This window comes from Tenrec ecaudatus, chromosome 2, assembly GCF_050624435.1.
Source record: "Tenrec ecaudatus isolate mTenEca1 chromosome 2, mTenEca1.hap1, whole genome shotgun sequence".
NCBI lineage: Eukaryota > Metazoa > Chordata > Mammalia > Afrosoricida > Tenrecidae > Tenrec > Tenrec ecaudatus.
Window position 1 is genome coordinate 78,149,309 of NC_134531.1, and position 26,594 is coordinate 78,175,902.

Sequence of the window (26,594 nt, forward strand, 5' to 3'; positions counted from 1 at the left end):
AAGTCTAGAAAGAAATTTGCCATCTAGTCATCTCAGAATACCTCTTCAGAGTAGGGAATCAGCAGTTCGGAGTGCCATTCCCTGGGAGTTTAGTGACAGAAATAACGCAAGTGTTGTTGTCAGTGGGCCATCAAGACTAGGTCAGGTAATGACCAAGATGCCAAGGAGTCTACCTAGCAATGGTCTAATATTGAGGACCTCCTGATCACTGCTCTCATTTCCATTGAGCAGAGAAGAACCTTTTCCTTATGCCTCATGGCTATGCTGAAACATCGAATGAAGTAAGAGGAAATGTGAACAAAAAAATGCAGCACTTAACATGGCGTTCCCAAATACGAGCATTTCATAAAGTAAACAGCTGTTTCCAGTTCTCACTTTCAACTTGTTTATTTAGACTTCTGTACATTGCTAACACATCACGTCTCCGATTAGGGAGAAAGATGGAGCTTTCTACTTTCACAAAGCATTACAGCCTGGGAAACCCACAAGGGCAGTTCTTCCCTGCCCAATAGGGTCGCTGTGAATTGACTGGATGGTAGTGACTTGAGTTTGGCTTTCAGTTGGATGTAATGTGACCAGTTTCCTATGAAGCAAATCAGTATATATGTTGCCAAGGAAACATAGTTTGACTTGGAGCTGAAATTCTGAGTAATCAATAACATGTGAGCTAGCTGTATAATCTGTAATTTCTGACTTAGAAAATCATTTAATTGTTAGAAGCATTTACCAACAAACACTATTATTACCTTTCCATTGCGGTGGTTAGAGCCTTTCTTAAAATGCCTCCCAACCCCATTTGTCCACCAAGTCATTTGCCCAAACCCTAACCTGTCACCAGCCCTTAACTAATCTGCCTGGGTGACTTACAACCACCCTTGACAAAGTTACATCTTAACTGCCTTTTCCCAAGGCTCAGCTTGGAGGTTGTCGTCAAAATCACTGCCTTCTGGCTGGCTGTGACCTTGAAAGTCTCCTAAGCCTATCCAGCTTCAGGGTCCCCCTTGGTGAAAAGAGGGGGATGAACTAGGTCACTTGAAAACCCGTCTCCAGCTTCCATCCTATTCCAGCGAGTCCCCGAGGACAGTGCAAACCTTTGTCTGCTACTTCGTGCTTCTGTTCTTAGGGAAACTTGCCGCCTTCTGCTTTCCGCACACCTGTGTGCTTCGCACGCGTTGCTTTCCGTGTGAGCTCCTGTCAGTCTGCTTGCACCGGCAGCACCTCCTTCCCTCGCTCTCCCCTTGCCCACTCCATTCCCTAGAACCAAGCCTTCTCCTGCCCTTTGGTTCCTTCTCCCACGCCTCCCCGGCTGCCTCTTTAGGTCCAGAAGAGCTGCCTACTTGGTGTCTGTCAAGCAGCCCCACTTAAGCTCTCCCCCAAGGAGATGGAATGGAATTAAATTTGGGATGGAAATTTAGGTTGCAAACTTGGGTCCTTGTACCATGCTGCACATCGAGATCTTTGTTACAAAATAGATACTCTTTGAGATGTTCCCATGTTAATGTGAGGCTTTGTGACTCACAATCATAGGCCTACTGTTTTATGTATACATATTCTTTCTATAAAGAACTTTAGTAGGGTTTTTCCAGGTACAGAAGTAATCTGGGCTCATTAAAATAATCGGGTAACAAAAGAAAAGTATAAAAAGGAAAATAATATTGCCCAGAATATCATTGTTTTTCAGTGATGGCTACTCCTAACGCTTTAAGATCGAGTGTAGTTGTAATGGTTCTTAGGAAGCTGAAAGAAGCCCTTGTAAGACTGCATAGGTGGCGGATTTAGAGAATATTAGCGATATTACTGGTTCAAGGCACTTCAAAGATCAGAGCCACGGAGTTTGCAGGAGTCTTTAGTACTGTCTTTGACATTTAATTATTATTAGATTATCTTCTCTTTGGAAGGAAATGAAGGTTGGTAATAGTGTAAAAATCTGTCTATGCTTAGCTTCTCCCTTTGAATGGAAGATAGTTTTGTTCACAGGAATGGTTTGTGTATCTGTTTGCTTGGTTTGGTTTTTTTAAATTTACAATCCATAAAGAATTTTTATTATGTATAATTTAAAAATAACTTGTGAGAGTACCTTTAAAAATAGTCCCTAACTAAATTACATTGAATTGTAAAATATATATATTTATAAAATACAAGTATATTCTGTCTTTCTAAGTAAAATGTAAACTATATTAATATGCCACCCATCTACCTTCAGTGTTTCAGAAAGAGTAAATTCTACTTGTTTGTAATTCTATTAATGTATCATGCCTCATAATTATATGCTATGTGCCTTATTTTAGGTAATTAATTTGATTAGTGACTTGTTCTTTGAATTCAGTTTGACATTTGTTTTTTCCAAACTTGTTTTCTAGATTCTAGATGGAGAATCGAGTTTCAGGTGCTTTTCCAGAAAGCAGAAACTAGTTTGGCCATTTAAAAGCAACATAATGTTCCTCTGCTCAGAGTGTAGAGGGTTTACTTGCTTCTGCCGTGCATCAACTCAGCCCTCGGTGTCTTGAGAAACAGTTCCAGACTTTGTGACCGCGGCAATAACCTTCACTAACTGTTGTGTGTTCTTCACTTTTGTGACCACCAGGTTCTCTAATTCAAGTACCTTCCGTTGAGAGGGGGAAACTTAGTAAAGTGCGCCTGGGTTCCTTGTCTTTGAAAAAGGAAGGAGAAAGACAATGCTTCTTATTTACAAAACACTTTTTAATTTGTACAAGAAGTTCAGGAGGAAAGCTGCATCTGCTCAAGGTACGGGTTTTACATGAGTATTCCATTTAGATTCCGTGCACTTAAGATGTATATAGGCTATTATCATGCCTGGTCTTGTCATAAGATGGATTGCCACTTTTGCACAAAGAACAGGTAATATACTATGAAGTACCCACTCTGATACTGACTTCATGCCCACTTAATATTCAATGTAATAGATACATATTTTATGTTTATTACCATAAGTTAAAATTACAACTCGGACACCTAAAAAGTTTCTCCTGAGTTACAAAAATATCTTTCAAATCACTAAACGGCATTGACATAACATTTGTTAAATACTATTTTACTTTGCTCTACATGCCATTTAAAAAAAACAAAACAAACCAACTCACTCCCATAGAGAAGATTTCAACTGACAGTGACCCCGTAGGACAGAGTAGACCTGCCCCATGGGGTGTCCTAGACTGCAATGTGTCGGAAGGCAGAAGAGTAGAGTCCTTCTCAGGGAGATGCTGCAGGATTTGAGCCACCTATATGTTGGTTCACAGCGGATCGCTTAACTCCTGCACCACCAGGGATCTTTTTTCACTGCATCATGCCTGACAAATTACAGTTCACAGCCTGCTGCCTGTTTTGGTTAATCAAGTTTTCTTGGAACAGAGCTGGGTGTATGCATTGATGTGTTCCCTGTGGCTGTTCTCAAGCCACAAAGGCAGCGTTAAATAGTTTCTGCCAAGATTATATGGCTTGTAAAGCCAAAACTAGCTACTATCTGGCCCTTTACAGGAAAAAAAGAGCTTATCTCATGTCTATCACTATTACAAAAATATATATTATACTATCTATATCTTATGAAAGCTGAAAAACATTCTCCAAGTCCTGATGACGGCTTGTCTCTTGCTTGACTTATCCCGGTTGGTGGTTCCGTCCATCCGCTGAGCTGCGTTTACTCACAAAGGTGCTGTCACACTGCCCTGGAGCACTTCGGATGCCTGACAAGTATCAGGAGCCAGGGTGGGCTCAGGGAGAAGAACTGAATTAAATGAGTTTAATTCTCTGACACATGTAAGAGTCTCCAAAAATGTTTTCTGATGCAAAATTGTCCGTCCCTCCCCCAACCTGTGGCAACCTGAATATAAATTTATAAATCAGAATGTCTCAATCTCTCCGTGACCCTCCGTCCCTTAATAAAAAATTGATTTGTGTCCAGACAGGTGGGGTTCTCTCTCTAATAGAATGTACATTGATTGAGGAGCCGGATGCCAGCGATGATGACCGTAAGTCACATTCTGTCACTTAGAATCATGTGGTAATGAATAAAGAAGGTTCCTGGTTGGGATCCCTCTATGGGCAAGAAGAGCTACGTACAGAGGCAGGATAGACCTAGAGAGTAAATCCCCTGATTCACTTATACAGGAGGACTTCAAAGAAGTCTGGGAAATGGACTTAGGAGAGAGTGGCAGTTTTCCACAATATTTTGAAGTCCTTTGGTCTTTGAGAAGTCTGTCAGCCTACTGAATCCATGAGCCAAAAATCTCAACCAACTCTGCACAGTGACATTTTCACTCTGTCTCCTGATAAGGTCTTTTCAGTGTACAGTGATGAGTTCTGGAATTCTGGAGCCCATGTGCAGTCAAAATAAATAATAAAACAACTCTGCCGTTGGAAAGAGCTGTGGATTCTCATCAAGAATAACCCATTTGACCTTAGTTTCCTCCTCTGTTTATGAGCTTCCGGGGGCCTTCCCCCTGCTCAGAGTGAGAGATTGCTGAGATGAGGTTCTACAGCAGGATACAGTGAAAACAGCTATCGCTTACGTTCTCACATCTAATTGCTTGATTTTTCACGTGTTCCAGCCAAAGGTTCCGGGCAAGTGTTTGGTCACCTGGATTTTAAAATAGTGGTGGAGCCTCTGCATGCCGCCCCCTTCACTGTGGTCTTGTTAGCACCTTCACGCCAGGAGAAAGCAGCTTGGACAAGTGACATAAGCCAGGTAAGCAAATTAGCTATCTATCCACAAATGCCTATGTAGGTTTTATGTAATATATGTAGATATACACAGATTATATATTTAAACTTGACAGCATGAACTCTAGGAAGGGTTTTTAGGATCAATGACAGGATTTGAGCAAGTGTCTCAATTGGTCATGATCGCACTCAGACATTCCTGAAGGTACGCTCTACATGGATTCTGGCTGCAGTAGCTAGCAAAAGGGCAAAGTCACCCTTTGTAGAGAAAATGTTCAAAGAAGGCTTGATCAATATCTTCAAAGCTGTTAACCCAAGGATGGTTGAAACAAGCGGAAAAAACCTATACTGTACGTTTCTGTGTTTTCTTTCTTCTGAAAAGAATTTATAATATAGTTATAAGAGTTGGGTGAAAACATGAATGGTTCCAAAATTCTTCATATACATGGATTTATTTTATTTTTCTGCTGGAGTGACTGAATGCTCAGTATAAGAAGGGCATAGGGAGAGTGGCTGCCCTCCTCTGGCTTCCCAAGGTGGGAGAAGGAGAATCCAACTCAGAATCAGCCAGAAGCTGACTCCTAAGAGGCAGGAATCATACAGGCCTCCACCTTCTTTCCCACAGTCATCCGTCCTGACACCAGCCAGCTCTCCCACGGCGTTCTCTACTTCTGACTCGGTTTCGTAATCCATCCTTTTCCAGTTATTTAAATAGGTACATCTTTAAGGAAATTTATTAATGCGCCCATGGCCTGTTTGTAATACATCGCTTACCTGATGAAACTCTGGGTCATTTGTTGATGTGACAAACATCTGATGGCCCTGCTCTCGGGGAACTGGGCAGGCTAACAGGGAAGCAGAGGAAGGGACGACTTCATGTAAGGAAGTGTAATGGGTCTTGAGAAAGCAACGTAAGCTGTAACTGGGCCTCCAAGTCGGAGTTGTTAAGTTTTGGGTGGCGTTCTGGGTGCTGGGTAGAGAAAGCTCCCTGGGATTCAGGAATGGTTCTTTAAAGAAAGCTTTCTAGTGCTTTATCAGTCTTAAGCATACACATGAGTTTCTCTCTCAGACTACACCCTGGGGCAGATGCACCAGATGCTATGGCTCATATTTTTCTTAGCCAAAAATTATAGGAGAGTATATCTGCAATTGAATCAGAAAAGATATTAACACACACTTCTATCTTTCTGAGTGATGATGATGTCACTCTATGAACTCATTATGCTCGGCAGAGCCTTGGCATATTTTGAAACTGTTGGGTTTATTCATTCAGCAAAGATAGTATGCAGGATGTGCCAGGCACCATCCTGGAATCTTAGGATACGTCCCTAACATTAAAGGCAACGTCCACAACCAAACTCTCTCGACCCTGTACAATTTGCATTTTAGCGTGAGAAAAACGGAAAATAAATAATAAAGGCGATAGATAAACACGTATGATTTAGGTTACTCACTCTTTAAGGACTACGTTGACTACATGATTGGATTCAGACTATGGATGGAGAGCGGGAGGAAAGGAGCCTGCAAGGTCGGAGGTCATTGCAGTAATTGAGGCAAGGCATGCTGAAGGTTCAGATGAGCATGACTTGAGTTGGAAGGAAAGATTTAATTTAAAAGTGGAGTCACTAGGGTTTTATACTAGACTCGAAACAATATGTGAGCAATAAAGAAGATCATGGGACCCTCCAACGTTTTTGGCTTAAGCAGCTGGAAGACTGAGATGGGGAATCTGCTGAGGAAAGAACTGGTGTGGTGAAAATCAGAAGTTTTGATATGTTGAATTAGGTAGTCTGTTAGACAGCTGGGTGTAGCTGTTAACTAAGTAGTGGGCCATCATCCCAAGATTTGGCAAAGAGTCTCGGTGGGAAGCTGGACTTCATCTACATGGTCTCTCAGGCTGCGAGACTGCCGAGGTCACCCAGGGAGTAAGTGTAAGTAGAAACAGGAAGATGGCCACAAAATAAGTGAGGAGCCAGGGAAAAGAGCAAGAGCAGCAAAGGAACTTCCGGGGAGTTAGAGAGACAGGAAAGAGGGCGTGGCATTATGGAAGCCAAGGGGTGCGTGAGAGGATCGAGGAGAGTGATTCTGTGTGGGCTGTGCTAAAGGCTGAGTAGAACGGTGAGCATTCTTAGAGAATTTATTTCCTGATGTGGAGTTTGGAAAATGGTTGGTAGGGGCAGAGTGAGTCACGGCTGACAAAGCCTAATCTGCTGCCCAACTCCCTTCATCTTAGCTGCCTTTGTTCTCTGCTTAAAATTCAAATTCATGAAGGCTCTGATATGCTAGTGACATTCATACAAAGTACAGATTATGAAGAAGAAATCGGCTGTCCACTTCTGAGGAATTAACCACCGAAAGCCTAATGAAAAACAGATGAACCTTGTCAGATATAGTGGGAGATCTGCCCTCAGATGGCAAGGTACTCATGCAGGACTAAGGAAGGCTTGCATTCCCAAAGCAAAGTCTGTCACAAAGACACGGTGACATGAAACTTTGGGAGCCTTCATTTACTGATGGGGCATGACTCAAAATGAAAAGAAACAGATAGGAACTGGAAACACAGGGAATCCAGGACGATGTCCCCTTTAGGACCAGTGGTGTGAATGGCAATACCGGGAGAGTGGGCTGGAAAGGGGAAGCTGATTACAAGGATCTACATATAACCTCCTCCCTGGGGGATGGACAACAGAAAAGTGGGTGAAGGGAGACGTCAGACAGCGCAAGATATGACAAAATAATAATGTATAAGTTATCAAGGGTTCATGAGGGAGGGGGGAGCGGGGAGGGAGGAGAAAAATGAGGAGCTGATGCCAAGGGCTTAGGTGGAGAGCAAATGTTTTGAGAATGATGAGGGCAATGAATGTACAAATGTGCTTTACACAATTGATGTATGTATGGATTGTGATAAGAGTTATATGAGCCCCTACTAAAATTATTTTAAAAATAATAAAATAAAAGTTGATTTCAGTAAAAACCAAAGACATGGCTACAAGCATCTCTTAATAATTGGAAGATGGAATGTATGAAGTATGAGTCCAGGGAAGTTGGGAGTCAACGGAAGTGGAACACATAAAGAGCTACATCCTAGGCGTTGGTGAGCCTGAAATTGGCTTGACCATTTTGAATCAGATAATCCTATTGTTTAACTATCTTGGGAAATATACACACAACCCACTAAAGCCAGCGATGAAGTTACCAACTTCCACAGTCTGAACTGGATTAAACATGCAACCAAGATGAATTGATAGTTGTTGGTGATTAGAATGCAAACGTTGGAAACAAAGAGGGAGGAACAATAATGGGAAAGTATGGCCTTGGTGATAGAAACGAAGCTGGAGGTCACTTTATAGGATTTTTCAAGACCAACAGCTTTTTCATCTCAAACACCTTTTTTTAACCACAGAAGCAGCAACTATACACATGGACTTTTCCAGATAAAATACACAGAAATCTAATTGACTATATCTGTGGGAAGAGATGACGGAGAAGCTCAATGTCAACTGCTAAAACCGCGCTAGTCAACTGTGGAACAGACCACCCATTGCTCACATGTACATTTAGGTTGGAGTTCAAGAAAATGAAAACAAACCCATGGAAGCTGATAGTTAAGGTTTATTGTGCCACAGGGAATCCAGGACAAGTGATCCCTGCAGAACCAGTGCTGAGGGTGGCGAGACTGGGAGGGTGGGATGGAGAGGGGGGATGGATTACAAGGTTCTACATATAACTTCCTTCCTGGGGAATGGACAACAGAAAAGTGGGTTAAGGGAGGCATCAGACAGTGTAAGATATTACAAAATAATAATAATTTATAAATTATCAAGGATTCATGAGGGAGGTGGGAGTGGGCAGGGAGGGGAAAAAAGAATCAGGAACCGATACCAAGGGCTCAAGCAGAAAGCAAATATTTTGAGAATGATGATGGCAAAAAATGTACATATGTGCTTGACACGATGGATTGATGGATTGTAATCAAAGTTGTACGAGCCCACAATAAAATGAAAAGAAATAATAGTGTATTGTCCCAAATTGGCCAATAAATATATGTGGGATTAATTGGAGGGAAGAGAGATAAATGGCTTGGTGAGCCTCACCTTTCTTGTTCTCGAGTCTCTTGCTTTCTGATGATCAGACCAGGGTGCAGCTGCCTTAGCTAATTCCCTGCTTCAGCTGGCAAGACTCACTTCCTGCAAGACATCCCTGAGGAGAAGCCACATGGACCTACCCTGAGGTAGTCCTGGGTGCTGGAGCAGCCATGGGGAGACCCCTGCCAGTGCGGAGATGTTTACACATTCACTGACTCAGCTTTCCTCCTGCAGTCAGCACCATTGTGTGTGTTTTGTGAGATGGAGGAGGACTTTGTGGATTGGTGTCAGACATATGGGCTAATGTTGGACTTTGGGGCTTGGGCAACACTGGGTTGGGATGTTTCCTTGATGTGCACTTAACCTTTATATAAAACTCTGTCTTATACATGAGTTTCTGTGGAGTTGTTTCTCTAAAGTACCCAGACTAACACAGATGCCAAAGTACAATCTAGAGTATATCCCACCTGAAATTTGAGACCAGTTCAAGAATGGAATTCGATAGATTGAACACTAATGACAGAAGACCTGGGGAGCTGAGACATGACACCAAGAACATTATCCATGAAGGAAACCAAAGGTCACAAAAAAGACAAGAAAGAAAGAAGTGGATGTCAAAAGAGACTCTCAAACTTGGCCTGTGAAGCTGAACATGGAGTAGCTAACGCACGTCCAGATGGATGAAGTAAAGGAGCTGAACGGAAAATCTCAAAGGGCAGCTCAAGAAGATAAAGTATGATAAAGGGGTGTGCAAAGATCTAGAGTTAGAAAGGCAAAAAAAAGACAACATACTCAGGATATCTTGAACTGAGGGAATGGAAGGGGAAAAAATCCAAACCCCAACTTGCAGTATTTTAAAAATCAACGGCAAAATATTGAATGATGCAGGAAGTTTTTTTTTTTAAAGATGAAAGGATTACACAGAGTCACTGTAACAGAAAGTACACCCAACCCTTTGAAGAACTAATGTGATCAAGAACCAATGATATTGAAAGAAGTCTAAACTGTACTGAGGCATTAGCAAAAAAAAAAAAAAATTCCAGGAATTGACAGTTGAAGTGTGTCAAGAAGCTGAGGAAGCATTGGAAGCGCACACTAGTCTGTGCCCAGAAATTTGGAAGACTGCTTAAGACTGGCCAGCAGACTGAAAGGGATTCATATTTGACCCGACAGGATGCAGAAATGATGGAGCAATATCACTCTTAGCGCATGCAAATACATTTTTGCAGAAGGCAATTTAAAAACGACTGTAGCAGTACATCTCTATGGAGCTGCCACAAATTCAAACCTGATTCATAAGAGAATGTGGGACAATATAATTGTTTAGGTTGGATGGATCTTGGCTGAAAGCAGACTACGAGAAATATGTTTTCTTGTGTTTTATTGACTATGCAAAGACATATGACTATGTGGATCACAATGAACTATGTATAGCATTGAGAAGAGTGAAAATTCTAGACTTCATTGTGCTCTTGCTTAACCTGTTCATGGACCAGGATCCAGTTGTTTGAACAGAACAAAGGAATACTACATGGTTTCAATCAGAAAGGTATGCATTAGGCTTGCGTCCTTTCACCATACATATTCCATCTTCATGGTGAGCAAATAATCCTAGAAACTGGACTGTGTGAAGAGGAGTGTGGCGACAGGATTGGTGGAAGGCTTATTAACAATCTGTGATATGCAGATGACACGCCTTTCATGTTGAAAACAATGATGACTAAGCATTTGCTGATGGAGATCGAAGACTGCAGCCTTCAGGATGGAGTACAACTCAATGTAAAGAAGACCAAAGTCCTCATAACTAGTTAACATCAGTATAAAGATAGAAAAAGTTGAAGTTGTCATGGATTTCGTCTTGCTCAGATCCACAATCAATGCTCATGGAAGCAGTAGTTAAGAAATCGAACAACCTATTGCTTTGAGCAAGGATCCCTGGTGTTGTAGTGGTTACATGTTGGGCTGTCATCCACATGGTAGGCAGTTTGAAGCCACCAGAAACTCTGTGGGAGAAAGACTGGGCTTTCCACTGTTGCAAACAGTTCTAGTTGTATTGGGCAAATTGACTGTACAAGACCTCTTTAAGGTAGTCAATAGCAAGGGTGTCACTTTGAGGATTAAAGTGCACCTCACGCACGCCCTGGGATTTTAAATGTTCTCATATGCAAATAACAGTTGGACGATAAGAAAACCAGAGAAGAACTGATACATGTGGATTATGGTGTTGGTGTGGAATATTGAAAGCATCACGGACTGTTAGTCCGGGTTGAGTAAAGAAACAAATTCATAGACACTCATATGTGTATAAGAAAGAGCTTTATATACAAGAGCAATTGAATATTGAGAAAACATCCCAGCCCAGTCCAGGTTAAGTCCTTAAGTCCAATATTAGTTCACACGTCTGATAACAGTCTACAAATTCTCCTTCAGACTCAAACAACACATGCAATGCCGCTGAATACAGAAAGGTAACAGGCCAGTGGGTGGAACATCTTGTGGATTCAGTGGTGTAGAAGCATCTCAGTGCTGATAGGTGTCTTCACATGGCTCCTCCAGCCCCCAAGACTCTGGATGCATTAGCATAGTTCCATCAGGCCCCTCATCAGTAATGTCTCACAGAGAAGGAGTGTGTGTCCCATGTTCAATGAGCTATTTATCTCCTTATCGCCTCCAAATGAGGTAATCATTGATAGCCTCATTGACAGCCTAAACTCCACCCCTTCACTCTTAAATCTCAGATTGACAACAGATTATGTAACTGCCACATGGACTGCCAAAGGAACAAACAAATCTGTCTTGGTAGCAGTATAAGCAGAATGAGCCTTAGAAACCAGGGTGGTGAGAAATCTTTTCATGCACTTCCGGCATATTACGGAGAGATCAGTTCCTAGAAAGGACATTACTTTTGGTGAAGTAGAGGTCAGAGAAAAAGAGAAAGCCCCATAACAAGATGGATCGACGCATAGCTGCAGCATTGGACTCAAACCTGACAACTGTGAGGCTGTCGCCAGACTGGGAGTGATTTGTGGTGTGATTTGTGTGAGTCAGCAGCCCCTAACAGCAACAACAGCAGTGTACATTTGTGGAACCCGAGTTGCTGAAAAAGATATTTGTCAATATCCCAAATTTATCTCTGGATATATTCATTATTAATAATGGCCTACTAGATGCTTGCAAATGACTATTAATATTTTAGTGTGTGCACATTAAAAATATAGACACAAAAGGAAACTAAAAATAGTTCAGTGTCCAGATACTAAATGTATATTTACTAAATATTTTCCACGAATGACCTATGTTTAGAATTAGCTGAGGACATTTTTTTAATGCATATTCCTACTCGAGAATCTCCGACGCCATTCTAAAATGCCGTGTTTAACAAGCACCACAGGTCCCTGAAATCAGAGACCCTCAATCCTGAAGAAAAGGGAGCCCTCCTGGCTCAGCAGTTAATAGCTTGACCGCTAAGTAAGAGGTCAGCAGTTTGACCCTATCCTCTCTGAAGAAAGATGTCGCAGTCTGCTCCCACAAGGATTGATAGCCTGGGAGATGTGGCAGTCTGCTTCCATAAAGATTTACAGCCATGGAAGCCCTCATCTGTCCGATGGGGTCAATGAGTCTGCATCCATTCAATGGTAGTGGGTTTTAGTCCTTGAGACTCAACACATTCTATTCCCAAATCCCGCTATTTATACAGAGATAAGTGTACCCTTTTGGTTCCAGCATACACCGGGTGGCTTCAAGAAGTCTCGGGAACGATTCCATTGTCTTTTAATTCCACTGTGTTAGGATGTTGGCTAGAGACACAAACCAGTGACACTCAGCTATGTACGAGGAAGATGTTTGTATCAAGAAGCAACTTTGCATCACGAATGCTCCCTAGCGTAGTCCTCCAGCCTGCTGCTAGCACGGGGCCCTCTGCAGACTCCTGCGGCTACAGGCGGATGACGCTGCAGGTGAAGTGGGAAGCAGGGGGATCACAGGTCCATGGGTGCCAGTGGAGTGAATCCGAGGTGAGTGGACACGTGGCAGGGGGTCAACATGGCAGTAGGGTCCAGTGGCCCACATGGGGCTTCCGCTGGAGCCAGGCAAGGAGTTCCAGCAACGAGAAGAGAGAGAGGAAGGAAGCTCCAAGTTTCCTTTTTTATGAAAGGCCACACCTTTCAGGAGGCATCCATTATGGGGCCGCGGCCTGGTTGGCAGATTGGACTCCATCCTCCACAAGGAGAAGCTGACCGAAAATCTTTCCAGGAACTTTCGAAGCCCCTTCTCAAATGCGACAGTTTTGCTTTTATTTTACTTACTTCTTTCTGTATTTGTAGAAATTCTTCATAATGGCATCTTTAAATAGCAAGATATAGTCTTTAAATGAGCACTTTGCAGCTCTTTTAAAATAATTGGGAATATGGGCTGTTTCCAGATTTCAGCATTAATATATAATGTGGGAGTTAACAACTTGGTACAGGGAGATTTTTTCCCCTCTTTTTTTAAAAATCTTTTTATTGGGGCTCATAAGGCTCTTATCACAATCTGTACATACATCAATTGAGCAAAGCACCCTTATACATTCGTTGCACTCATCATTCTCATAATCCACCTTCCACTTGGGTTCCTGGAATCAGCTCGGTTTCCCTTTTTTTCCCCCCATCCCCCTCGCTTCCCGATCCCACCCCTGGTCCCTTGATAGTTTATAAATAATTATATCTTATCTTACACTCCCTTTTAAAAATCTCCAATTGGCATGTATATTCCCTGAGGAGTATACCACTGGTTCAGAGGTCCTGGTCACTCTCATGATTTTATAGACTGCCAAAATTTCCTCAAGAAATATTCAACTCATCGTTTCCGACACCCACAAGCCATCCACGCAACCTTTCTTCCAAATCCTGTCCAGGTTGAGCTTGTCATGTTACCACATTTTTCTTTCTAATGGAAAGAAGTATTGCCTTCTGGTAGTTCTAATATACATTTTGTGAATGCCGATATTAACATTTCCTATTATTTCCATATTTTGCCTGTTTGTTAGGGATGTACTTTTATTCACTTGAAATACAACAGTCTATATAGAGCAGGGAAGTGAGCATTTCATTTGAATTAAAATTTTTTAACACATTCTCCTTTTGTCTTAATTTCTTTTCTATTGCTAAGTTTTGATTATTTGAGGTGAGGTTTAATGTAAGCCACTTTATTCAGCTATGGTGCATTTCTATATTAGCCATGCACGGCTCTTATTTAGGATAACAGAATGGTTCTCAGGTATTTATCCAATCCCAATGTCGTATAAGAAACTCTAAAGAGCTTTAAGGATATTTTATTTACCAAGCCTCGCTCTCTGGAGGTGTAATTTTTAGAAGCAAGAATTGTTTGAATGGTTAATTGTACCTTTAGCTGCACCAGTCAGGCCATAATTAACTGTTGTCATCTCCAAGAAAACATGCAGAGGCTAACGGTCTTGACCAATTCTTCACCTCCAACATCTATTTTTAGGGAAAGGTTTGAGGCTCAAATTTCGACCATGCTTTTCAGTATCCTGCACTCGTGTCTGCTTGTCTCGTGCTGGACAACATGGTTTGTTCAACAGCTTTCTCTATCATTATGGCGAGTAACTAAAATGCAAAACTTAAAGTCCCCTCTGAGCTTCTGGGTTTGGACAGTCATGTCAAAATATAGACCTTGTGTAGACAAGTGTGCAGCAGACTGGACATGCTTTCTGTCTTAAAATAGCTTCACTGAAGTTAATAGACCATTTTCTACTTTACCATAAAAATAGGTGAATTAAAAGAGAAAATATGAATCTAACCTTTCTCTCCAGGCCTTGAGAAGTGTTGAGAAGGTTAAAAAAAAATAGAGTGACCCTCAAAACTCCTGATGGACAAGTCCTTCACACCTCTTGTCAGGGGCAGGTCTGCCCTGTCCTATAAGGCTGCTATGAGTCGGAACCAACTCGAAGGCAGTGAGTTCGAGGGAGCGTCACACATTGAACTAAAATATACATGATCAAGAAATCTCCTTTTGTAACTTATTAAACACATCAAAATGTAAAGCTGCTGCTGCTTCTGAGGCCCTCCCGCAGCTGGGGCCACGCACTCCTCAAGGCATTGCTTCCGCCGCTCTCGCCCTTGCCGGAGAGCTCCTCTTCCTTCCTTTCGCTTCTCACCACATCAAAACGGCAGTCTGGGTACCGCTAGGGACTCACATGGTCTTCCTTTTCTATGTTCTTTGAGTTTAGTTGTCTGAAGGGGCAAGATCTGGGCCGCAGGGCAGGTGGGGAATGCCAGTGATGACTAACTGATGTGGGGTCACGTCTGACCTCCTACAGCCAACAAGGAGACCTCAACTGCACATCTGCCCAGTGATGATTCCTGTGGGGGTAGAGTTCTGACATCTCTCTAGCCCCCACTCTCAAAAAATCCCCCCCACCAATCCTTCTCTGCCTACATCAACGGTCCCTCACACAGCACTACTCTGCTGGGCTTGCGAATCCAGTATAATGGCCACACAGAAATTCACAGATTACAAGTTAAGATTAAATCAAACAAACAAAAACAAATATTACAGATGCAGGTTTTTTTTTTTTGTCTGAAGTGCCTCTTCTCAGCTGTGTTGGAAGGCGCGTTTCTCTCTGGTTCTCAGTATCTACACCATGAACCCTTTGGCCTCTGCCCTCCTCTGGCAAGTGTTTGAAAAGCTCCTTTAGGCCTGAAGAAGTCTCAAAGGGCACCTCACTGGGCAAGCGAGCCTCCTGCTCAAAGGCACGCAGTTTTAATTTTCTGTGGGCAGGGACGCCTGCTGCTCTGGCTCCTGGTCTGTCTGCTGCCATCATGTTTCTTCCTGGTCTGGTTTGTACAGACTCCTATTGTATCGGAAGACTGTCTGGGGACCTACAAGAAATCAGAAGCCCATTTCAAATTTCATATACCGTATATACTCGAATATAAGCCGACCCGAGTATAAGCCGGGGTACCTAATTATTACCTGGGAAATCAGAAAAACGGATTGACTCGAGTATAAGCCTAGGGTGGGAAATGCAGGATGTGAATTAATACAGAGACCAGAGGGGAGAGATGGAGCGCAGCCACAGACACATCCTTACCAGTTCAGCTGCCCGCGTAAGTGAATCACTACGGGTGCTTCTGCGAATTGGAGCCGTCCACGTCATAGGACGGCTCTGATTGGTTAGATGTGAGTAAACAAACATCCAAAGCCCTGCAGGGTCATCGGGGCTTTGAATGAACAGTGGAGGAACAGCAGTCACCTGCGAGAGGTTACACCACGCTGGAGTACCACTGACCCATGTATAAGCCGAACCCCAGTTTTTCAGCACAAAAATGAATATGTATGAATACATATGGTATATAACATCAATTCACCTGTCAGTCTATCCCATTGATTTATTGATGATCTTTAATATGCTAGTTATCAAAGATTTTTGTGTGTGTTTAAAATGTGACCTTTCATTACATAGCATTTTAAGCTATGGCCTAAATTGCATGTATAGTTTGTTCTGCTGAATTCTGAAGGTAAGTTAAAATTCCTTGTTTCTTTCTCTTGACAACAGTTTTAATGTCTCACACAAAGAATGAAGAAGATTTGTGAGTGAGATCTGAAATGGGATAATAAGATGTGGGAAATGGTCACATAAATCTCTCTTTTGGGCTGAAACATTACCTAATGTAATAGTCTGGGTACTTTAGAGAAACAAATTCATAGAAACTCATGTATAAGAGAGAGTTTTATATAAAGGTTTAAGTGCACATCAAGAAAACATCCCCCCCCCAAAAAAAGAAAACATCCCAACCCAGTGCTGCCCAAATCTACAAGTCCAACATTAGCCCATATGTCTGACACCAATCCACAAAGTCCTCCTCCATCTCACAAAACAGACACAATGATGCCGACTGCAGGATGAAAGCCAAATCAGTAAGGGTGTAAGCATCTCAGCACTGGCAGGGGTCTCCACATGGCTGCTCCACCATCCAGGGCTGCATCGGGGTAGGTCCATGGCTTCTCCTTGGGGATGTCTTGCAGGAAGTGAGCCTTGCAGGTGCTAGACTGCATCTGAACAGAGGTGTGCGGATGAAAGGAAAAGAAAGAGACATATTCAAAGCATGGGATTGGGAGGAAAAATTCTGATGGACTGAAGTACTGAGTATATTCAAAGCTTGGTTTTTATACTCTTCTTACAAGGGAATGATTACAAAGTAAACATTAAAGCTGTTATTTTTAAAAAAACATTCTGAACCGCTTAGCTATGTAAACATTACTTAACTAGGCACACTGTCTAAACACTTGAATAATAACAGCACTGTATTCTAAGATAAGCACAAGGACATGCAGGGTTCCAGAGAATCTTAAAGGGGTCATAAATAACTGAGTTATCTCGCAATGCTTTTAGCTGCAAGGTAAACAGAGGCACAGGAGACTCATTAGTCACCCACCAATAAACACCTTGAGCAGCAGACCTCCTACAGAGCCTTGCCAGCTGAAGCAGGGAATTGGCTAAGGCAGCTGCCTCCTGGTCCGACCATCAGGAAGCAAGAGACCTGAGAACAAGCAAGGCGAGGCTAACCGAGTCATTTATCCCTCTGCCCTTCAATTAACCCCACATGTGTTTATCGGCCAGGTTGGCACAATAAACTAACTACCTCACCTAAGATTCCAGTTTGAAGGAATGAGCTAATTTAGATTCTCCCTAACTATAAATTAGAATTGTTTAACACAGAAAATAAAAAATATTTTAACACATAGGTGATAGACAGGGAAATTTCCAGTTGCCAGAAATAGCAAGGGAGCTTAAAGTCAGAAAATTTGGAAGCTTGGGAATGATTTCAGATGGGATATAAGTCTCAAGGTATAGACATATGAACAACAAAGAGAGAGACAGAGGGGAGAAGAGAACTAATGGGCGGGGAGGCGAGGCAAGGAAGGCCGTCCGCTCTGAGAATAAAACTTAAAATTCTCTACTCATTCTGGGGAAGAAATGAGGAAATTTGTCTTTTTCTTGGGCTCTGGGTTTTTATAAATGTTCTTTTTGAAATGAATGCCTCATTAGCCTATGGATATGAAATTTTAAATATGAATTTTTAATGTTAATATTCACAGTGTGAAATTCAAAACCGAGAAGCCATTATACAAACAGCTCTTAGACCATTGAATTCTTAAAATTCCTGGTAGAAGAGACTACAAAGCCACTGTGCTCACAAGCAGCAGTCTGGTCTCATTGAAAATGTGCTCACAAACAAAAGTGACCACCTTCTGAGGAATCCCTTTCCACCATGAGGCAGACATGAAAAGCATACTGAACACTAAGAGAACTTCAGAGGTTAGGATGACAGTCCAGAAAAGGAAGCCATGGTTGAAATACGAATAATTTTTTAACGAAAGAAAGGAAAGAGATAGAAACACTAAGGAAATAGTAGGGGGTATGTAGAAGAACTGGGAGATCATGTCAAAGAACCAATACCAGAAGAGGGAAATTATAGTCACTACACTGAAAGATTCATTAAGGACATTGGATAAGGCACAGCTGAAGAGAAGACTAATAATCAGCTCATCGGTATAACTGAGGAAATCACCGAGGTGCAGCCGAGATAAAAAAGATGGCAACTTTAAGTCACAGACAGAGGGAACAGAAGGCCCGTTATCATGCAGCTTACAGGAGTCTGGCAAGAAAGACAGGAAAGAATAAGGAAATGTAATTTTCAAAATGAAGGGGAGGTTTTAAGTGAATAGCATGAACAACAGAGACAGAAAATCAGCAGGCCTTTTTTGAATCTTCTTGCAAAGAGAGATGATCGAGGGCCCATGTGCTCCACAAGCTAGGGAGATGACACTCTGTAACAGCAATATGGCAGCCTTCAAAACGCCTATAGAAACTGGTCCAAAGTGGAAACTTACCAACAAAGCAACATACTGGAACTAGAAACCACCATTTCTAATCTCAACCCAAACCAATATGACCAAACGCAAACAAAACTCACTGGCATAGAGTTGATGTTAACTCATAGTGACCCCATCACAGGACATTGAAGAACTGCCTCTGTAGTTCCCAAGCCTTTTTATGGTCTTGTAGTTTCGAACTGCTGACCTGGTGATTAGCAGCCCAATGAGTAATCACTCAGCCACTAGGGCTCCAGTTAACTCCTGTGACAGAGCATGAATATAGAAAGACCAATTGATCACCCGCAGAAGGTATCAATCTCTCAAATAATTTTAGGTCTGCCAGATGATGTGGTTATTTGTGGACCGAATCATCAGAAAATATGTTCCCAGAAAACATAGCTCTTCTGTGGATCCTCTAGTATTCGCAAGGTATTTGGGTGGTGCTCAGCTGTGGTATCTGACTATCAAATCAGTTCAGTCTGTGTAACGTTTATCAGCAGGCTTTTCATTCATGGCTGCTCATTTGTAGTTGCATGCAGGTGAGACAGCTGATTCTCTGTGAGTACAGATAGCATTTCTGGGGTGTCTGATCTACCTAGATTTTCCTGTGGATCATAATCATGGTCTACTTTTATTTTCACAGTGTGTGGACAATATAAGATGCAATGGTTTAATGACGATAGTGTTCGAAGAGAATTCCAAGGTTACGGTGCCACATATGATTAAGTAAGTACGATAATCCTTCCCCTTCCACTGAAAGCCAAGGTTTAGTTGTAACATATATTAGACTCTGAATCAAAGTTGGCTTCTGTGGCATTCTATTATCATTTAGAATGTTTCTTGACAGTAATGTGATAATTCGGGTTTTGAGGTTATAAATAATAAGGCTATCAACTCAGCTTTTCAAAGTCAAAGCCTACTTCGGTTGAATCACAGCATGGGAAAATTGTATATTCCTTCGTGCCAGCTGTACCTTCACTAAGGACTAAAGCCTATCAAGGTTTGCAAGCTTGGAGGAGGAAATGGAAACAGTGATTGCTAGCTGTGGCCGTCGGGCAGTGCAGGGTCTGAGGGTTGACAGTGGGGTGACTGCCTCATCTGCATCTCCCACCAGGTTGGCCTCTAGAGCTGTCTCCCTTTGGAACATACTCAACCCCAATAAACTGGCGCTGTCACATCACCCACTCACTGCCCACCTGCAGGGAGCGCTGGTGGCATCGGGGTTATGTGACGGGCTGCGAGGCACCAGCCACTCCTCGGGAGAAAGAGGAGCCTTTCTACTCCTGTACAAAGTTAGTCGCAGAGACCCGCAGGGGCAGTTCTCCCAGTGCCCAAGGGTTGCCGGGAGGTGGAACTGACTCGGTGGCTGCGAGTTTGGTTTTTTGGACTTACTTGCCCAGGTCTGTGCCTGTATCCACCCTCCCGGTGCCCTTTTGTTTTTGTTGAAAAGCAAATCCTACCATTGAAAGTGATTGTTAGGGAAATTACCGCTTAACAAGAGTGATAGCCCTAATTACGGACCAGGACTCTGTGTACTAGTTGGTGCTTTTCGCTCTGCATATATTTTCTGTTTCCAAATTCAGAAATTGTTTGGGGATTATTTTGAAACTGACCAAACTGTTCATGACTCTCATCTTCTTGGTTGTTTGCACTCCAAATTCTAAGTACCAGAAATAGATAGATAGAAGATAGATAGATAGATAGATAGATAGATAGATAGATAGATAGATAGATAGATAGATAGATAGATAAATGAAGCCGCCATTTTTCTAGTAGCTCAATTATAGTTTCCGAAATATGTATGTGGAACTTAGAACCTGTTTATCTTCTGTGCCTTTGTGCGTGGCTTTTTGATACCTGATTGTTTATGCAAAGGCAGTAAAAGAACAACTTTAGCACAATGCCTTTCCTCTCCTGATAAGCCTTAACTTCAGTTAGCATCATCTCAATGGTATGTTGTTAAAGCAATGCTTAGTGTGTCCGACAGAGGCAGAGTGCATGATACAATGCCACCATGACTGCCGAAAGATGGAAACGATAAAAGAATGATTTGCTAATGGCATTTTAAATTGCTTGTTGAAGGAAAAGGATCCCTGGTGGTGCAGTGGTTAAGTGCTGGCCTGCTAACCCAAAGGTCAGTGGTTCAAGTCCACCAGTCGATCTATAGCAGCCTACTTCCATAAGAATTGCATCCTTGGAAACTGGGTGGAGCAATGGTTCTCGGTTGTACGGGGTTTGCTGTGAGTCAGAATCGGCTTGATGGCAAACAGGTATGGTCAAGCTGACAAACATTTTGGGAGGGGTGACTTTAAAACTCTAAGGCAAAGAATACTTTAACATTCCATTTTCTAGGTTTTTCATTCAGTATAGTTGCATGTGTGTTTTTTAAAAAAATTAACCGGCTTCATTAAAAAAGTGTGAGACTAAAGTTTTACATATGGAATTTGAATTCAAAATATCAAAAGTTTCAAATTATGACTTAGTTTTTTAACTTGCATTTTCTTATTACTTTTCTACCATCGGATTCATATTTTAATACTTCACAAAAACTCTGCGCTGGCTAGTGTACCCAGTTATCTCTCGCTGAACCATGAGACTGTTGCACACCTGCTGAGCATATATTTTGTAGATTTGAAAAAAATGAATAATAATAAAAACCTTAGTCAGGTGCTTGGCAGTTAGGCTGGTCCATGGCCGAGTCTACTTGCCTTCCCGGGTGATGGCAGTCTTTTGTGAGCCTGTGCTTACTCAGGTTTGCACAGCTTCCTCACAGCCAGACCCACCTGGGCTTCCCTGCCTTTGGGTCCACCCAAGAGCTGATCCAGTGAGGGGTGGGGAGGGGGGCGCTTACCTGTGAGGTCAGAACCCTGTTCTCAGACTGAAGGAGGTTCTGTGAGAGTCCAGCATGCTGGGATGTGTGTCTGTGCTGGATGGCCTCCCAAGCAGTGTCCTAGTGTGAAGTATCCCTGTTTTTCTTCTTTTCAGCCTCCGTGGATCTAGTTCTCCTCATTCAGAGGGAAGAATATGATTTTACATCTCCATTTCTTTCCATGACCCTCTTCCCAGCCTGTATCCTCCCCAAAATGCTATGTTCTTCTTCCCTGTGTATCCCACTGACTCAGACCGCCAAATCCCCCAAGTCCCCACAAAATTGCCACCGTTTTCAGAGATACAAGAAGAACAATCCGATCTTCATTGTGGCTTGTTACTGACATGGACTCACTTTGCATGCACGCTCTTCCTTCTAAAACTTCCTAATTACCACAGATCATGTGGGCTTGATGTCTCAGGATTGCTTTTTAAATGTTTATAAAAAAAGGAGGTGTGAATATCGTAGGAGTGTTAAGAAAGGCATTCTGTTTTTCCTGAGAGCCCCCTGGGAAATAAAAGGATATCCTATTCCGTGGAGTAGCAGAAAATGAAATCCTTTAATAATAGTTGATTTCTTTATTTAAAATGAAAATGTCATCATAATTTTGAGGACGGCGGAGTAATGAGCTTTCTGTTCTTTTCCTGTGGGCTACCACGTGTGTGTTTGTATCCTTCCCCCCTTGCGTTTTGCTTAAACTAATTGCAGTCCAAAGTTGCAATGCTCAAAGTCAATTAGATTGCTAAACGTTTATTAGGTAACAAGAGCCTTTCAGATGGCATCTGAGTGTGTTCTACACATCGTGTCTAGAGAATGGACATCAGCTTTGTCAGAAAGTGGAGGTTTCCACTGGGAAGTGGTGGGGGAAACGTCAGGGCCTCCTTGAGGCTTCTGCACAGGCGGCTGGATAGGTCCATGCAGCGTTCTGACACAAGCGTATTCATTTTCCAAACGAGGAAATGGAGAACCAGAAACCACCAGTCGCCTGGGGGTTCAGGAGTGAGTGACAGGAGCCGTGCTGTTTTCAGGTGCACTTATGTTTTTCAAAGACCTGTGATAAGACTGAAAGGAGCAGCCCCTCAGTAGTTAGCTGGCAGGAGTGAGCTGCTTTTTAAAAATGCTCTTTCAGGCCTGCACATGAAGGACTTCCACCTGCTTCGAGTATCCTTTGGGGTGGAAAGTTTTGAAGCACAAACTAAGAAAGCTATTGATTCCTTTTTATCCAAAAAGAGATAAATATATAATTGTCGATCCCCTGCCGAGTGCTGAAAGGACTAATTAGGGGCACACACCAGTTGCCTTTGCCTGTTAGCAAGCCGCCTTCTCGCCAGATATCACAGGGCCCGGAGGAGAGCATCCTTTCAGCAAGTGATGAATGAACTCCAGGACTTCCCATCCTTGTTTGTCTGCGGCCCCCTGAGCTGCTGAGGACCTCTGAGGGGAAAGAGGCTACAGGAGGTTCTGGCGAGGGTTGAACAATGCTTTTGAGCTTCGGGTGGCTTCAGCCTCTGCCGATCAGCCTTTCCTCTTACAAATTTCCCCTCTCCACCCTCCTTTTTCGCCCTCGGTAACAAATGGGATCCAAGGGCTGTGGGTGGTGAGCGTGCGGCCAGGGACTGTTCAGCCTGTGCGCTTCCTCCAAGTGGTGGGAAGGTGGGTATCTTTCCCACCGGCATGATCCACCTGGAGTGGGTACCGTAGATTTCTGATGGAACTGCCTGGGGGCAAAGGGTTGGGAAGCAGTCAAACCGGAGGATTTAAAGAGTCATGCAGCAGATATTGCCGCGAGCAGCATTGGGTGCCGGTTCAAGCAGACTCTCAGGAAGGGTTCACCCCTGCACCTCATTGATTGTTTACAAGCTCCCTTCTGATGCTCCTGTTTGGCTTTGCCTGAAGGGCATAGCAATGTTCCTTTCCTGAGTGCACCGTAGGGCATATGACTCCACTCACCTGAGAAGATTAAACATTAAACAAGGTTAGCAGCGAGACGTAGCAATAGCAATCATGATTTTACACACACACACCCCACTGCCAGCAGTTGATGCTGTCTCATAGCAACCCTACAGGACAGGGTAGACTGCCCCTATGGGTTTCCAAGACCATCATTCTTTATGGGAGTAGAAAGCCTTATCTTTGTCTTGTGGAGTGGCTAGTGGTTTCAAACCGCTGGCCTTGAAGTTAGCAGCCTAATGTGTATCCACTACGCCACCAGGACTCCTATCCACAATTAATTTTGGCCTGCTCTCCAATAGTGGTGCTAGTGGCTGGCACTGTGGGTTAGGTGTTGGGCTACTAACCCCAAGGTCAGTGGTTCAAACCCACCAGTCTCTCCTTGAGGGAAAGATGAGTCTGTCTGCTCCCCTAAGGATATACAATCTCAGAAACTCTCTATAGGTTTCTCTGGGTCATCTCAATGGTAGTTGGTTTAATTGAGGGCTATACGGCAATGGCCTATTTTTAAATACATCTCTATAGACAGTATAACTGCACGTGCTTTTCCAGCTCATGAAGTGCAGTGGAGGGCCGAGCCACAAGGGTTTGTTTGCAAACACTGAGCTACTCCGTGGCTAGAGAGGAAGCGCCGTGCTGCTTGGTTACTTGCCCCTGCTTTGTGTGCAGGTCCGATGCCCGTCTGCATAAAGACGACACTGACATTTGCTTCAGTAAGACGCTCAACTCCTGCAAGGTGCCCCAGATCCGTTATGCCAGTGTGGGGCGCCTCTTGGAGCGGCTGACAGACCTGCGCTTCCTGAGCATTGATTTCCTCAACACTTTCCTACACACCTACCGGATTTTCACTTCCGCAGCCGTAGTGCTGGCGAAGCTTTCCGACATCTACAAGAGGCCCTTCACCTCCATCCCTGTGAGGTACGTCTGGGAGTAGGTGGGGGTGTGGCTCTTGTGTCACTGGGCAGGGCTCCTGTCTCGCCCATGGACCTGGTTGACCTGCCCACAGTGGAAGATTGTGAGTTTCTGAGTGAGATGTTGAGTCTCATCATGCTCTGGGATTATTTGGAGATTAACTCGATTGTTGTAGGCTTTTCCTGAAAATAACGGTTTCAAATGAACTATTAATAAAGGAGCCTTGGTGGCATCGTAGTTACAAGCTGTTAACTCCAAGGTCAGCAGTTTCAATCCCCCAGGTGCACCACAGGAGAAGGATGAGGCTTTCTACTCCCGTAAACAGTTACAGCCTCAGAAACCCACGGGGCAGTGCTGCTCTGTCCCACAGGGTGGCTGCAGAGTCGGCATCGACCCGATGAGTCGTTGAGTGAATAAAGTTTAATATTCATTAAATAATGAATATTATTTGAAAGTGGGAGCATTTAAAGTGGGAAATAAGCAAGTGGGATCTTGTGCAGCTTGGGCCTGGACTCCTGGTTGGTGTTCAGACCACAGTTAAGTAGCAGGGCACCAGGAAATGTCAGACACGTGTCTTGTGTCCGTTACACAGGACGCGGGGTATATTTGCACGTAGCATTTGTCATTAGCTGGTGTCAGCCTCACCTCTCAGTCCAGGGGTTTCCTAGGGCTAGAGGAGGCAAATGCTGCCGGCCCTGCGCCAGCCCCACAGTGAGTCGGAAACGGCACCATTGTGGTCCACAGGATTTCCATGGGCTGGTTTGCAAAAGTAGAGAAGTAGCCCTTCCTCCCTCGGTCATCTCGGTCTGGAAGAGCCGCCGAACCCGGTTCAGCATTATCGTGACATCATGCGACCCCTGGCAGACAAGTGGTGGCTGTGCCTGAGGTGCATGGTCAGGGATCAAACCCTGGTCTCCTTGGCGGGGAGAATTCCACCACGATCGATGAGCACTCCCACGATCCCAGTCACACGGGGCACACCCAGTACCCCAAGTGCAAGGATCCTTTGTGCTTTACGCCGAGGCACCTGCCCGGTTGTGCACAGTGTCACTATGGGTCGGAAGCGCTTCAGTGACACCTAACAGCAGTAAACCTACGGGACACGCTCTTGAAAGACACTTTGGAAATCATTTTCACTGGGCGATGATCTGTTCATGGGCTTTGCTCTTACTTTTAGGTCACTGGAATTATTTTTTGCCATCAGCCAGAACAACAGAGGTGAACACTTGGCGGATGGAAAATCCCCGCATCTGTGTCGCAAATTCTCTTCCCCACCACCAAGGGCTGTGTCTAGAACCTCCTCCCCCGTGAGAGCCAGAAAGCTGTCCTTGACTTCTCCCTTGAACTCAAGGATAGGAGCTTTGGACCTGACTACCTCCTCAGCATCCAGCAGTCCCACGGCCACACAGAGCCCCGCCGCGTCCCCACCGCCGCACACTGGTAAAGTACCGTTGGATCTTAGCCGAGGCCTCTCTTCTCCAGAGCAAAGCCCGAGATCTGTAGAAGAGAATGTAGATAACCCCCGCGTGGAGCTGTGTAACAAGCTAAAGCGAAGTATTCAAAGAGGTATTATCCTCCTGCCACACCCCCACCTATTGGCCACCTGCTCTCCCCACCGCCCCACTCCTTCTGGCTCCCTTTCTCCGTGCCTCTCGTACACCTGTAGAGAAAGTAGAATGGTGCATTGGCTACTTAGAGAATCCCGGTAGGTCCTGCTAGCTCTTGTGGGCCAGAGAGCAAGGTTGGCTGTCCTGTTGCTTCCTAAAGTAAAAAAGTGCAGTGCAGTCAGTTCTGGACTAAATGGTTGTATATTTCACAGTATTACTACCAGGCGGTTCTTCTTGGACCTTGGTCAAGGCTGGTTGGCTGAAGGCGCTTTGCAGAGAGGAAGACTGTGAGGAGCTTCTCCTCCGCCAGTGTCCACTTGAAGAATTGGTACTGCTTGCTGCCTTCCCACTGCTGAGGATGACCTTGCATGGAATCGTTACGATGGGTTCTTCAGTCTGGTTACCAAGGCAACCCACCATAACACAACAGTGACATGAGAAAAATCAATTTGGTGGGGTCGTGGGGGTGGTCAGTGTTCATTCTTTACGCTGCAGCCAGGGTTGTTTTGTAAAATGCGAATCAGATCACATCATTTCCTGCTGATTTTCTTTAATGTCTTCCCATGCCACGTAAAGGAGATCCTCTCTCCCCACATGTTCAAGGCTCTGTGG

At 43.7% G+C, this 26,594-nt stretch overlaps 1 protein-coding gene across 3 annotated transcripts in view; it reads left to right on the forward strand.

Moving 5' to 3' along the window:
* RASGRF2 (Ras protein specific guanine nucleotide releasing factor 2) overlaps positions 1-26,594 on the forward strand; it is a 279,623-nt gene that overhangs the window by 136,875 nt on the left and 116,154 nt on the right. For 2 of the 3 annotated variants that reach the window (XM_075541230.1, XM_075541231.1), the window contains exons 10-15: positions 2,585-2,745; positions 3,920-3,986; positions 4,566-4,702; positions 19,288-19,370; positions 24,133-24,381; positions 25,553-25,815. In XM_075541230.1, the coding sequence (XP_075397345.1) occupies positions 2,585-2,745; positions 3,920-3,986; positions 4,566-4,702; positions 19,288-19,370; positions 24,133-24,381; positions 25,553-25,815 (960 nt within the window). Of the gene's footprint in view, positions 1-2,584; positions 2,746-3,919; positions 3,987-4,565; positions 4,703-19,287; positions 19,371-24,132; positions 24,382-25,552; positions 25,942-26,594 lie in introns of all 3 variants that reach the window. The other variant, XM_075541229.1, reaches the window with a different exon arrangement.